The 14,370-nt window shown below is 41.3% G+C and overlaps 2 protein-coding genes across 5 annotated transcripts in view; one reads left to right on the top strand and one right to left on the bottom strand.

The window, feature by feature from the left end:
* The window catches only part of PRELID3A (PRELI domain containing 3A), a 62,970-nt gene extending 53,879 nt beyond the window's left edge, over positions 1 to 9,091 (top strand). For all 3 annotated transcript variants that reach the window (XM_065932618.1, XM_065932619.1, XM_065932620.1), the window contains exon 6: positions 5,831 to 9,091. In XM_065932618.1, coding sequence (XP_065788690.1) covers positions 5,831 to 5,941 — 111 coding nt within the window. In that variant the 3' untranslated portion in view covers positions 5,942 to 9,091. The remainder of the gene's footprint in view (positions 1 to 5,830) is intronic.
* The window catches only part of SPIRE1 (spire type actin nucleation factor 1), a 146,614-nt gene that overhangs the window by 5,459 nt on the left and 126,785 nt on the right, over positions 1 to 14,370 (bottom strand). Inside the window, exons 10-13 of one of the 2 annotated variants that reach the window (XM_065932610.1) lie at positions 10,527 to 10,617; positions 6,427 to 6,569; positions 3,622 to 3,795; positions 27 to 164 (exon numbers count right to left, since the gene is read on the bottom strand). In XM_065932610.1, the coding sequence (XP_065788682.1) occupies positions 27 to 164; positions 3,622 to 3,795; positions 6,427 to 6,569; positions 10,527 to 10,617 (546 nt within the window). The remainder of the gene's footprint in view (positions 1 to 26; positions 165 to 3,621; positions 3,796 to 6,426; positions 6,570 to 10,526; positions 10,618 to 14,370) is intronic. The other variant, XM_065932612.1, reaches the window with a different exon arrangement.

The raw sequence follows: 14,370 nt of genomic DNA on the forward strand, positions 1-14,370 counted from the left end.
GACCCGCCAACTGGAAAGGGCTCTACCTTTCCTTTTTTCAGAGCCGTGTAGACATCTTTGTACTGTTGGTACTTTTCCAGCTCTGCTTTGACCAGGACCTGACGAATGTGCATCACCTCCTCCACGGTCAGTGCCAGGCACTCCACCGGGTAGCAGAACTCCTCCTGAAAGTCAGAATCCATGTGAGCAAAAAGCCCCACCCGCTCCGACAAGGCCATGTCCCCTTCATATCAGGGCCCTGGTTAGTAGCTCCAAAGAAGAAAGAGGCTCCCAGGAAACCCTGGGGCAGAGCTGGCTCGCTCTGGGGACCACAATCTCTGATCAAACCCAGAAGGTAGCAGGAGACTGCCGGGTCCCAGGTAGCACTAGCCGACCAAGACCTCCAGTAACAGAAGTTTCTCATGTGTGTTCAGATGCATCTCAGGCATCTCCAGTCCCTGAAGGGGAGCTGAGTATCTGTGTCCTGAAATCTGGGGGAAATGTTACTGTTCTAAACCAAATTTATGTCCATTTTCTCCTGATACACAAAGACATTACATATAGCTTTCTGTTGTATACTATTTGCTCAAAGGTAAACAGCAAATCTACAATACTGGTACAGTTTTAAACACTGATTTGTGGTACCCAGAACGGCCCAAAGAAGATGGTTAGTAACTGACATTGAGAAACGTTATTTAGTGGTAAGTTACATCAGCATAGCCTTAAAACTCCTAACGGTGTGACTGAACTGGACCTGGAGGCCAGCAGACATTCCCATTGGGCTGCCCCATGTGCTCCAGAGCCCTTGTCACTTTTCCACACAGGACTGTGGAGGATGACGCTGATGTAACTGATCCCACTGAATAAAGAGCCTCTTGCCTGCTCCCAGTTGGCCCTGCACTGATTGTGGACCCAGCAGAAAGACAGAAACATCCTGTGCGCCCACACCATGTGGGCCTCACAAACCCGTGCCCTCGGTGTGCACACACGAATGCACACCTACACACAGCAGCGCTGTGCACAGGCATTCTGGAGTCAGACAAGCCAAACAAGAAAGCACAAGACTATGGGTGCAGTTCATGGAGATTTAACATTCAGTTCTGTTTTCTAATCAGAGAAAAACAAAAACAAATCTAGGCTGCAAACTTGACAAACATTAGCATTTACTAAAAAAAAAAAAAAGAAGTTTGCAGAATTACTGCTTCTTATAGTCATTACAAAATTATCTCTGTTCAAGCTAACTTAGGGAAGATTAAATTTGCTAAAAATGTTTTAGAAAAGATCCTTCAGTTGAATTTTTAAGACAAACAGCTTAGTATCTGGAGGATGGGAGGATAGCTTGTTAGATTGTATCATGTGCTCTAGGATGTATAAATACTCAAAAAATCCCACCATCACACAATTTTCTCTCAGTAGGAAGAGCTTTCAAAGATAACAAGCTTCAGTTGGCAGGTCCAATATTTACTGTGCTTTGCTCGGCCCTGAGAACAGTGTGTGTGTGTGTCCACTGGGACAGGACAGCCTTTGAGTGCTGGACATCACAACTGTGCTCAGACTAATGCGCCGGCTGCACACACTGAACAGCAACTTTTCTCAGTTTCTGACGTGTCATAAGAAGTCTTTACAGTCGTCTTTATTCATCAGCGACGAGCATGACTACCTATATATGAATCTAGCAAACAAGCAGAAGACTGTTCCCCGAGATTGGTGGCCGTGTGTTAAGAAGATGGCAACCTTACAGTGTGACGCAGGCGGTGAGATGTGCTGCAACCCTGATAGCAGGCACTGCCCTCTCCTCAGCCTCGAGTCACAGACGGGCTCAGTCAGAGCCTACTTTTGATTTTCTGCTCTGAACCATACCCAAATCCACTGACTGCTCTGTTAGATAAAATAAGAAATGGTGGCTTTTTTTTGGTGTTCATTTTCTTTTTTTAGAATTTCAAGCAGATTATCCTTTGGTAAATAGCTTCCATCAGGTCAAATGCTAATGTTTTAAATCTGGTGCTTTCCCAAGGACAACAAAACTTTAATGCAACATTAAAGAAAATAAATAATTAATAGACTAGCTTTCATTTTTTTTTTCAACTGATGAAAAAATACTGATTCAACATCCCCAAAGCCAAATTACCCCAGATCTTGCTGAGATCCTCATGCTGCAAAATGTGAAGGGCACTCAGGGTTCGCACCCCACCCCGAGCTGAGCCCCTGTCCCCCGTCATGAGGGGCCAGCCACACTACAGCAGGCACGGAACTTGGGCCCTGGCCCGGCACGGACGCCGGGGGCCAGAGCAGCGCGACTCTGACTCTCTGGCTGTCTGTGCTGCAGGGCAGCTCCCACATTTAGAAACGGGAAGCTACATCTTAAGTTTTCAGAGATCACAATATACTACAGGGCAGCTGTGCCTTTAGAACTCACTGTACATATGTCACTAAAATGGCTGGGTTTCTGTTAAATATTCTGGTTATATTTACCATTCAAAAGGCATCAGAGTTAAGCCAGCACAGAAATTAGAGAGCACAGTATATCATCTGTTACTGAGCTGGAGAAACAGAAACAGTCACATTTTATAGTGTTTTTGGTTAGCCAAAACTTCATAAATAAGTAGGAGAGATTTGACAATTATCCAAAACAGCCTTAATAAACCAAAGGAAAGCACACTTAAAAAGAGCAAATATTAACTCTTTTTTCCAAGTTCATCTTTAAAATTCAAGATAAATTATCTAAAGTCATCTGTAGACTTAGTAGACAGACTGGGGAGGATTGACAATAAAAACAAAATGTCAGAGAGCTTCAGAAACAGCAGTAGGAGGGGCGGTACTAAATGCCACTCCTGCATCTGACCACAGCTCACCTGGCCAAATGAAAAATGAAAAACAGGATGAAGCCTGAATTTCACGCCAAATGAAGAGAAAGTAATCTGTTGTACCTCATTTACATTGTTTCTTTTCTGAACCAAGATGGGTAATAAATAATAACAAAGAAACTAGCGGCTGTTTGCTTGTCAAGGACCGGTCTGGTCAACAGGAAGGATCCTGGAGCCAGGTGGGCTGCTGCCACACCGGTTGCACTGCGGGCAGGGGAAGCCTGAAGACGGTCCCCAAGGCATATTTTATGCCACTGAGGTCTGGAAATTATACTTTGTCTAAAAAGTGTATTCTGTATGAAAATCTCAAAGACGATACAAAGTTGAGTATTTAAAATATTTTAAATAATCACATTGATAAAACTTGATTTCTCTGTACAGAGAAGCAGCGTGGATTTTTTTAACAACCATCCTGACCATCATAACACAGCCATACAGGAGCTGGAGAAGAGGAAGAATCCTTGTGACTCCCTGGCTGGGCAGCTGAGTGTGGATGACTGCTTCTGGGGGAGGCTGGCGGGAATGCCTTTCCATCAGATCCCTCAGAAGCTCCGCCCATAGGCTCCCGGACGCTGCTGCATTCTGAGTTTGTTGTCCTTTCACTATCATCCTGTCATTTGAGATCATGGTGTGATCTATGCATCTACCAAAGATTGGAATCAACGGTCAGAAGCAAAATGTCCATCTAAGCTGTTAATTTGTGCAGAGTGTGGCAGCTGAGGCATCACGACCAGAGACAGAGGAAGGTAATTCCCAGAGCCCGCAGAAGGAGGCCAACCTGTGTGTGTCTCCACCTGCTGGTAAAAGCTCTCTCACACAGATAATAAACAGCCCCAGCTACCCCCAGCATGGTTGCCTCCAAAGGGTGAGAGCCGAGCAGAGAAGCTGTTTGGAGGGTAGAAAAAAGTGGTCGGAAAGGCGGCGCTGGCCATGCTCTGGTCATCCTTGGAACCTGAACAATATGTATGGGGAAGAGAACGGCAGGGGAGAAGAAATGGAGAAAATACTGCTGAACATGAGTGACTGATACAGAACCATTATAGAGCATGAAAGAAAAACAGACAAAAACACCACGGAGGGCATTAATGTTAGATTCCACATGGGTCTCCAGGCCATCATCTGCATCCATTATGTGTCAAAAGGAAATCAACCACGAAAGTCACGGTTGGAGAATTTGAGTTCACACAGCAACACTTCAGCTGTCCTGTGAACTCCATCTCCCACATAGGTCTGCGGGATGCAGGCCCAAGGCAACAGCAGAAACACACACCCAGCAGCCACCCCTCCCCTACTCGGAGGGCGCTGCCCCCAATCATCTGAACAAATGATGTAAAAAAGTACACTTTCAACGTCCTGAGGAAAGGGTGCTAAGTCTCTTCAGTTGTGTACGGCTCTGCAACCCCATGACTGTAGCCCACCAGTCTCCTCTGCCCATGGGATTGGATTCTCCAGCAAGAACACTGAAGTGGATTGCCATGCCCTCCCCTCCAGGGGATCTTCCTGACCTAGGGATTGAATCAGCATCTCCTGTGTCTACATTATTGGTAGGTGAGTTCTTTACCACTAGTGCCACCTGGGAAACCCCAGGAGGAAAGGGAGGAAGGTCCAATATAAATGAAAATTAAAAAAATAAATGAAAATCAGTAACAACAAAAGACTTTTCTGCTGTCTTTATTTGAGACCTTATAAATGCAAAATGATTCAGTGTTTTCTTAAAAAAAATAGCTAAATCATACTTTTAAAAACAATACTTACAAAACTAGATGCCACTGCCACTAAAGGAGTGGGATTTTATGGATTTCCCATGATAAGCTACTGGCAAGAAAAGTCAGAACTTTGATCTGGAGGTTCTTGCATCTCAGCTGGGCCCTAGAGGCACTGAAGGGGTGGAGTTCTGTGAACAAATACCAGTCCGCACAGACCACAGGGCTCCCCTGCCTGCTCACTAAGCCCCTTCTCCGCAAAGGCATGCTGGTTGTACCTTGCTCTCCTCCTCCACAAAAACAGCTCACAGTCTGACCATACACACTGAGCTCCCCTGTGCCAGGAAGACACCTCACAGCCTTCCTTGGTGACGTTTCCATCACCAGCGAACAGGGCTTCCCAGGTGGTGCTAGTAGGAAAGAACCCGCCTGCCAACACCAGAGACATAAGAAACATGGGTTCGATCCCTGGGTGGGGAAGGTCCTCTGAGGGAGGGCATGGCAACCCACTCCACTATTCTTTCCTTGGGGAATCCCATGGACAGAAGAGCCTGGTGGGCTACAGTCCATGGGGGTCCCTAAGAGTCTGAAATGACTGAAGCAATTTAGCACACATGCACCAGCCAAATACTCCTTGTAGTTAATCTGACAGTGTCTTTACACTGCTAATTTTAAGTTTAACCTCAACAGTGACATCATATGATCACAAGGCCAGGCACACACAGTTGAATGACAAACTGACTTCTAGGAAAAGCTGTGTAAAGAAAAGAACCTTCTAATCATTGGACTTGTGAAAAAAATCACAAAGGCACTCCCTCTCATGTATTTTTCAGTTGTAGCAGTTAACTGTGTATTTTGTTAAATAACGTATTAAAAAAAGCCTTTGGATTTTAAAGTTTGAACATGTCCAGTGAGAGTTCGGTTTTTCAGGTGATAAACCACTGATAAAGCTGTATTTCAGCATATTTCAGTGTGTGGTGATTATTTAGGACTTAGAGGAATCCTAACAAGAGTTGCCACAAAATCATTAATTCTTTAATCACATTATTTGGGAATAGAGATGACTGATCAACACTATCAGTGCAGTTCAAACTTGGTTTCTTCACAAAAACCACACCACTGGAGGGAGGGACCTCTATCATTGCTTCCTTGAACCACTGGTGATTCATTACAGCCTTAAAGTACGGACTCAGCAGAGTCTAGTGTTTTATTCATGAGTATCTGAAGAAACACAGGTTGGCTGCTGGTAGAATTATTGACTGAATCCTTGTACTTTGCCTGCAGGTATTTGGGAAGTCAAGTGGGACAGAAAGAACCTTTGCAGGTTTCCTCTGGCAGATCCACTGCCTCTTCCTGGAAGGACCTCGTGGGCTACATCCCCTGTCTGAGAAGTGAATAGCCATGATGTGAGCCTGGATGTCTCTGGAAAACAGCGCAAACTGTCAACCCATCCAAACAGCTGCAGTGACTCCAGTATCACAAAACATGCTTGAAAACATGGAACAATGCATTTTTATGAATCAAAATTCTCCCTTTGGACATCTGCCTCAATAAGAGTCTACTGTAGTCAGACTTCACTAAGTTTTCTGTTTAGTTTCAACAATTTTTAAGTGGCATTTGAAAGGAAAACAATGTTTCTTTAATAAATATCCATACTTTGAACCATAAGTAAGTGTTTCAGGGGGGAAAAAGTACTTTAAATGAACAAAGAATGTCAGATTTCACTTGGTTACTCTTAGGATTGGTTTTCTTCAGCTAATAACAACAAATAAGGTTATTTATAAAGTTCATTCTAGCTTCTGGAAGCTTCTCAAGGAAACTAATGATTCCAGGTCTCTAACTGCTTACAAGTTGCTCTGCAGAGTCTGTGGGCTACTTACAAGAGACCGGGAGCTCTGCCTGGATGCCGGCAGGAACTGTCTCACGTTAGTGGGTGTTTCCTTCTCAATGGAATGTCGTCTCTGGGGTGGCTGCCGTCGCTCAGGCTGAGGTGTGGAGGATATGGGCAAAAACTTGGGAGGGTCTGAAGAAACAGGATGAACCAAACTGAAATCAATTCTCTTATAAAAGAAAAAAAAAAAAAAAGCAACTTAGGTTTCAAATTTCTAACAGAAAACACTCTACCATGTGTGACCAACTGCATTCAGAGATTAAGTGTTGATTTTGTTTGAGTGATACATTAGGACTAGAGGCCACTAGGGGACCCTGGAAGACTGTTATAGAATAATCTCTGCAAGATAAACTTGCTACTGAAATAGCAAGGAAAAGGAAAAAGTGTTCAATATTCAAATTCATGCATAAAATGCAACAGAAATGGAGTCTCAGGTTCATAATACAAATGCCATCCTGTTATTTTCCACAGAATTTTGCAATTAAGAGTCTTAGGCTTTATTCAAATTTTTTTTAAATTGGGCAAAAGACTTGTATTCAATAAACAATTCCAAGGGCAAAGAATTCAAGGAATAGATCTTGGGCTTTATTTTAAAAGCATGTGAAAATTATGTATTGTTTGTGTCAAATCATACCAAAATTGTCATGTATACCTTCCTTTTAAAAGAAAATATGAAAACTCTTTCTTCTTGATGTGTATCAAGACATTTCATCCTTAGTTTAAATCAAGCTTTATTTAAATTAAAGAAATAAGTTTCAGCTTCAATGTTAATACTATATATGCCACTGCTCCTCTGTCTAGGAATATCTGGGGACAAAGTTTAAATGGGCAATGTTTCAGGTTCTGATTCACATTGTGGAAACACAGGAGGACATCAAGAACTCTGCTGTCTGTCTGTCCGTCCTTCCTCCCACCCTCTGCGCAGTAATAAGGTGAGGAAAAGTGAAAGTCAGCACAGTGAGGAGGAGATGACCATGTACTTGGACTGTCCTAGCAATAAATCACTTAAAAAAACAGAATATAATTCCCTCAATCAAGAAAAGGTACAGAAATGCATCACGTGATTTAATGGAGTCTCTATAATATTTAATGGGTCTGGTCAAATACCAATTACAGATAATAACCAAGTCAGCTCCTATTGGTTTTCATGTAATCTGTTTAAATAAATCAAAATACTATTTGAAGAATTTTAACCACTGAAACCTCCACATATACATGTACAAAAAGTGAAGTCAATATACTAAAGATACTGTAATATATTTTTTCTTAGCAAAATTTTAAATAATTGCATAAATTATTTAAACTGCACATAATATTTACCATCTAACCCAATTGAACACTAAAAATTTACCAATTATACCATTTTAAAACATACAGTTCAGTGGTATTAAATTGTTTATAGTTACCTTGTTATGCACCTGGTTGTAAACTTTATTGTACTTTGTTGGATGATATGTATATTTTAAAATATTTATTATTTATTTATTTGGCTGAGCTGTGTCTTAGTTGTGGCATATGGGATTTAGTTCCTTGACCAGGGATCAGACCTGGGTCCCCTGTATTTGGGGGCATTTCCCACTGGACCATGGGAAGTCCCAGACGATATATTAAATGGATATAAAATAAACTGGTCTAAAGGGCTAAAAAAATAAATAAAAATGTAAAATGTGATTATTAAAAACAAAATGTGTTTGGCAGGGTAAAAATGTAGTACTGTTAGAATGTGTTTAAATGTAAGAGGTCATCAACTTAAAATATTCACCTGTCAATATATGAACCTATATGGTAACCACAAACCAAAAGCCTATATAACAAATACACAGAAAAGAGAAAGAACTCCACATAACACTAAAGATAGTCATCAAGGAAAAAGATTCCTTTTTTCTTGGAATAAAAGGAAATAAAAACAACTGCAAAACAATGAACAAAATGGTAGTACATACATACCTATTGATATCAATAAATACCAATAATGGACTTTCCTGGTAGCTCAGCCTGTAAAGAATCCGCCTGCAATGCAGGAGACCTGGGTTTGATCTCTGGGTTGGGAAGATACCCTGGAGAAGGGAATGGCAACCCACTCCAGTATTCTTGCTTAGAGAATTCCATGGACAGGGGAGCCCGGTGGGCTATAGTCTGTGGGACTGCAGAGTCAGATACGACTGAGCAACTAAGCACACGTGCACAAATATTAATCATTGCTTTAAATGGAAATGGACTAAATGCTCCAATCGAAAGCCTCAGAGTGCTATGGAACTCTCCTCAATGTCATGTGGCAGCCTGGATGGGAGGGGAGTTTGGGGGAGAATGGATACATGCATATGTATGACTGAGCCCCTGTACTGTTCACCGGAAACTGTCACAACACTGTTAATTCGCTGTACCCCAATACAAAATAAAAAGTTAAAAAAAGAAAGTGAAAAGACAACCCAGAAAACAAAAGATATTTTCAAATTATATATATATTTTTGATTTGACATCATTCTTGTTTTTAAAACCAGAACATTTATTGTGCGACTACTTGTTGAAATTTTGTTTTTCAACATGTCTTGTTTTTAACATAAATGCTTATAGAAATAAACCTCCATTTTGCTCTGGGACAGTTTCTGTTGACTTATTTTTCTTCTGAATGAGCCATACTTTTCTGTTTTTCTATGTGCCTTGTGATTTTTTGTTGAACTCTGGACATTTGAATTTATCAATGTGGTAATTCTGGAAATTAGATTCTACCCTTCCCCAGAGTTTCCTGAGTTTTGTTACTGTCTCCATTCACTGTTTCTCTTACTGTTGAAGGCTGAGCTTTGAAGATCAGCCTGATGTAAACTTAACATCTCCTCAGGTCCCTGATGAGCCATTCCCTGGGCATTCATGGTCACTTTCCAATTCTCGCATATCCCCTGGAGATATGAAGGGGTGAGGGGGAAGCTGACAACAGCTCAGCAATGGCCGTCTACATCTGTCTGCACCTCTGAAATCAGAAGCAGTGACCAGAACACAGAGCCCAAAGATCTGGAGGGCCAGGTCATTTTGTCCGTCTTGGCCCCGCCAGCTGTGTGCAAGCTGTTTCAGGAACGGCACACAGCTGCCTGTCATGTGGACGGGGACGGGAATGAATGGCTGCCACTCACTAAGAGCTGAAATCTTACTGAAGGTTACTGAAGTTAACCACAATTCACCATTTCCCCTGGAAGTTGTAAGCATTCAACAGATTCTAGCATTCCGAATATAATTATATCAGACAGATTCTGTCACTGCAGTTATTGTCTAGGTGGAAAGACAACTACATGGTGCCCGCTACTCTGCCATCTGCCCAGAATCCTCCCCTCTAATATTTAATTGTTAATCCTTTATATTAATCTTACAAATGAAAAGATTACCAACACGGGTTTCTCTGGTGGTCCACTGGTCAAGAATTTGCCTTGCAATGCCACGAACACAGGTTCAATACCTGGTTTGGGAAGTTAAGATTCCAGGCGTTGGAGCAACTAAGCCCACACCCCACAGCTAGACAGCCTGGGCACCTCAGGGAGAGACCCCACGGAGACCCCACACGCCCCAGTGAGGACCCAATACAGCCAAATAAGAACTTTCAAAAAGATGGCCAATAGTACTTTTCAAAATCACTTCATTTTAGATTCTGTATTAGAACCTATAACCTGAAGAGTTATAAAGGTGTTTTTATTACCTATACTTGTACTTGGGTAAGGGGGAAGGGTGTGTGGGGGTGTATTTGTGTGTGTGTAGTAGGAATGATAACAAGTGTGATTATTCAGGGCTTCTGGCTTAAATTTAGATAATGAGGTAATTCTAAAAAGTACACACAGGCTGACCTACTCCCTACAGCTATTATCTGTAAGCCCAAAGGTGACTGGTTTGTTGTTGAGAACCTGAGACTCAACTACCAGTTTAGCCCTATCTTATGATGTTATTCTAGGAAAAAAACGATTATTTCTGCTCCTGACCAGTGCAATTCCAGGATTGGTTTTTTAGTTACCCCAAATGACAACAAGGTACTTTGGGATTCCCTTTCCTAGGTTAAACATGTTTTTTAAGGCATCTGACACTGGTTCTTGTACCACAAATACTCACTCTTCCTTGTGGACACAGTCTCTAGGAAGGGGTCTTCCAGGAAGGACGGAGATGCACTGCTGCTGCTGGCAGACCTGGGCAGGGTCTCCTCCTGAAAAAGACACAGGGCAAGGGGGAGAGACAGATTTCTTAGACACTACTGCTCTCATGCTTATTAAGGGTGTTCACTCGTAAGAGGTAACATGAGGCACCACATTTTAATGTCTAACGTTCAAAGCAAGTTGGAGACAAACTAGAAGGGATCTAAAATTAGACATATCTGGGTGTGTGCCCCAGCTTTGTTCCTCATTAGAGTGATGTGACATAGAGCAAGTTTCTTATCTCAGTTTCATAATTTCAATAGGGTTACTACAAGGACAAATCTGAGAGCACATTTAAAATGCTTAACATATCATCTGACACATAACAAATGGTGACTAACATCATTAGTCAAGTATTTAACATATTTAAAAAACTAACAGACTTATAACCCCTACAGAGGTAGATGCGTTTTGTTCATTGTTGTCACCTACTACCAAGTCCATCCCTTACTAAGTAATGCATAAATATTTGTTTAATGAATGAAAACATATTTCATGAGAAATATGTCTGGACTGTGTCAAATAAAATTTAAATTCCTATTACTTGTGAGAAGAGACCTTCTTAATTTGTTTTAGACTATGCCAAAGTGAGGTACAATATTTATTCATGAAAAATTTACTACTTACTATGTGACAGGAGATATATATTAACTGGACGACAACTCAATTCCATAATATATAGAGAAAACTGCTAAATATTTTTAAATATAGAAGAAAGTTAGGTTAATATGTTAATCTATGATTATGTGAGATAAATAGTGAAAATTCTTTCTGACCTACTTAGTGTGGAAAGCATTAGTTTCGAACAAGCCCCACTACAAAGGACCTAGTCAAGGAATAGGAGAAGAAGAAAGCCGTGTACACAGAGTCCACACAAGGACTGAGAAGCCACCTCCTCCTGGTGCTCACTGCCAAGAACAAACCAGGCGACATTGGCCAAGCCTCACTCAGAGGTCATACACAGGACATCATACACGTCTCCAGAAAAGTCAGTGAGAACTAGCTTATCTCCTGCTTCTGGAAGGTCAAAAGGAAGTAAAGCTATGAATATCTCAGAGGAAAAGAGGACTTCTCAGCAGTTATGAGGTGGGAGCTCCTGATTCAAACAGCAGAAACCATCCCTGCTGTACATCCTTCAACCAACTTTCCCAGAAGCACTGTTACAGCTAATTTTACTGAAGTCTGAGGCATGTCCATGCTGCGCAGCCTTCCTCCTTCCCAAGAGTCTGAAATGCTTCCCCTGAGAGCAGTGAAGAGTCCGCCCTGGGCAGGTAGGGTGGGCATGGGATTGCTGTGGGGAGGGATGTGGCTCAGCACCTCTTGGGATTTTCTCCCAGAAGCCGTGGATTGCCCTCTGCTTCTGCCTTGCCCACCTTAGGGAGCTGACCTACTTTCAGACTACTTGAAAACTAATCCTACCATTAAAAAATAAACTAAAATAAATAAATAAATAAAATAAACTCAAAGTTGATTAAAGACCTAACTGTAAATCCGGATACCATAAACTCCCAGAGGAAAATGTAAGCAGGACACTTATTGACATAAATTGTAGCAATATTTTATTGGATCCATCTTCTAAAATAGGAAATAAAAGCAAAAATAAACAAATAGGACTTAAACAGTTCACCTTAACATCAAGAAAAAAACAATTAAAAAATGGGCAGAAGAACTAAATAGACATTTTTCCAAACAGGAAATGTAGATGGCCAACATGGTACATGAAAATATGCTCAGCACTGCTAACTACCAGAGAAATTATAATCAAAACCACAAGGAGCTATCACCTCACACCTGTCAGAACAGCTATCACCAAAAACAAAACAAAATAAAAAAACACAAATAATAAATGTTGGAGAGGATGTGGAGAAGTGGGAACACTTGTACACTGTTTGTGGGAATGTAAATCACTGCAGCCACTGTGGAGAACAGTATGGAGGTTTCTCAAAAAACTAAAAGCAGAACTACCATATGGCGTAGTATGTATCTGAAAAAAACAAAAACACTAATTCAAAAAGATACATGTGCTCTATTATTCACAGCAGCATCATACTAGTCTTTGACACTCACCACTGTCAGAAGTCCCTATCACTGTCAGAAGTCCCACAGTTGTGCTCCCAGGGTGGGGCTGTCCGTGAGGCCACCAGAGTCATCTCAGATACAAGCCTCGGCACCGAACTCATTGGGCAGGAAGGAAAATCTCCCTTTTCTTGACAAGATGCCCAGTTAAGGCACAGATACAGCTCCTAAGCTTTGCTTCCCTACTGAAAGCTTTGATATAGTGCCAATCAAAGCTTATCTTGACTTTTACAATGTTACCTGGGTCTGGCTAGTAAAGGTTATTAAAGATAGACCAAAAAAACCACTGAGATTAAGAATTTTGAGAAAAGAAAGAAGACCTGGTACTGGGAGGTCTATTCATAGTTTGGTAGGGATTCTGTTACTTTTCTGTTGTCTTGACTTTGTAAACTAAGCCTCTGCCTCCACTAGGCTGTGTTCTTACTGCAAAGTAATGATGTTGAACACAATTTCTAAGCCCCTTTTCCAGTTAAATTATTTTCATTTAGGCATTCTCATATACTGCTAGTTGGAATACTAGAAATTTTATGAGATATGAAGATTTTGGGCTTAGATTTGGGTTACAGATCTGTCTCTATAATTTATAACAATCTTATTTCAAAAACAAAACCCTTCTGTGTGCATTCAACATGCCAGCAAATTTGGAAAACTCAGTAGTGGCCACAGGTCACTTTTCATTCCAATTCCAAAGAAGGGCAATGCCAAAGAATATTCAAACTACCACACAACTGCACGAATTTCCATACTAGCAAAGTAATGCTCAGACTCCTCCAAGCTAGGCTTCAACAGTATGTGAAGTGAGAACTTACAGGTGGATTTAGAAAAGGCAGAGGAACCAGAGATCAAACTGCCAACATCCACTGGATCATAGAAAAAGCAAGAGAATTCCAGAAAAACATCTGCTTCATTGACTATGCTAAACCCTTTGACTGTGTGGATCACAACTGTGGAAAATTCTTTAAAGACATGAGAATACCAGACCACCTTACCTGTCTCATGAGAAACCTGTATATAGGTCAAGAAGCAACAGTTAGAACTGGACATGAAACAATAGACTGGTTCAAAATTGGGCAAGGAGTATGTCAAGGCTGTATATTGTCATCCTGATTATTTAACTTATATGCAGAGTACATCATGTGAAATGAGAGGCTGGATGAAGCACAAGCTGGAATCAAGATTTTGGGGAGAAGTATCAACAACTTCAGATATGCAAATGACACCACTTTAATGGCAGAAATTGAAGAGGAACTAAAGAGCCTCTTGAGGAAAGTGAAAGAGGAGAGTAAAAAAGTTGGCTTGAAACTCAACATTCAAAAAACTAAGATCATGCCATCCAGTCCCATCATTTCATGGCAAATAGATGCGGAAACAATGGAAACAGTGACAGGCTTTATTTTCTTGGGCTCCAAAATCACTGCAGATGGTGACTGCAGCCATGAAATTAAAAGACGCTTGCTCCTTGGAAGAAAAGCTATGACAACCTAGACAGCATATTAAAAAGCAGAGACATACTTTGCCAACAAAAGTCCAGATAATCAAAGCTATGGTTTTTCCAGGAGTCATATATGGATGTGAGAGTTGGAGATGACTCTTGACAGTCTCTTGGACTGCAAGGAGATCAAATCAGTCAATCCTAAAGGAAATCAGTCCTGAATATTCACTGGAAGAACTGGTGCTGAAGCTCTAAT

Source organism: Muntiacus reevesi, chromosome 4 (genome assembly GCF_963930625.1).
Source record: "Muntiacus reevesi chromosome 4, mMunRee1.1, whole genome shotgun sequence".
Classification (NCBI taxonomy): Eukaryota; Metazoa; Chordata; class Mammalia; order Artiodactyla; family Cervidae; genus Muntiacus; species Muntiacus reevesi.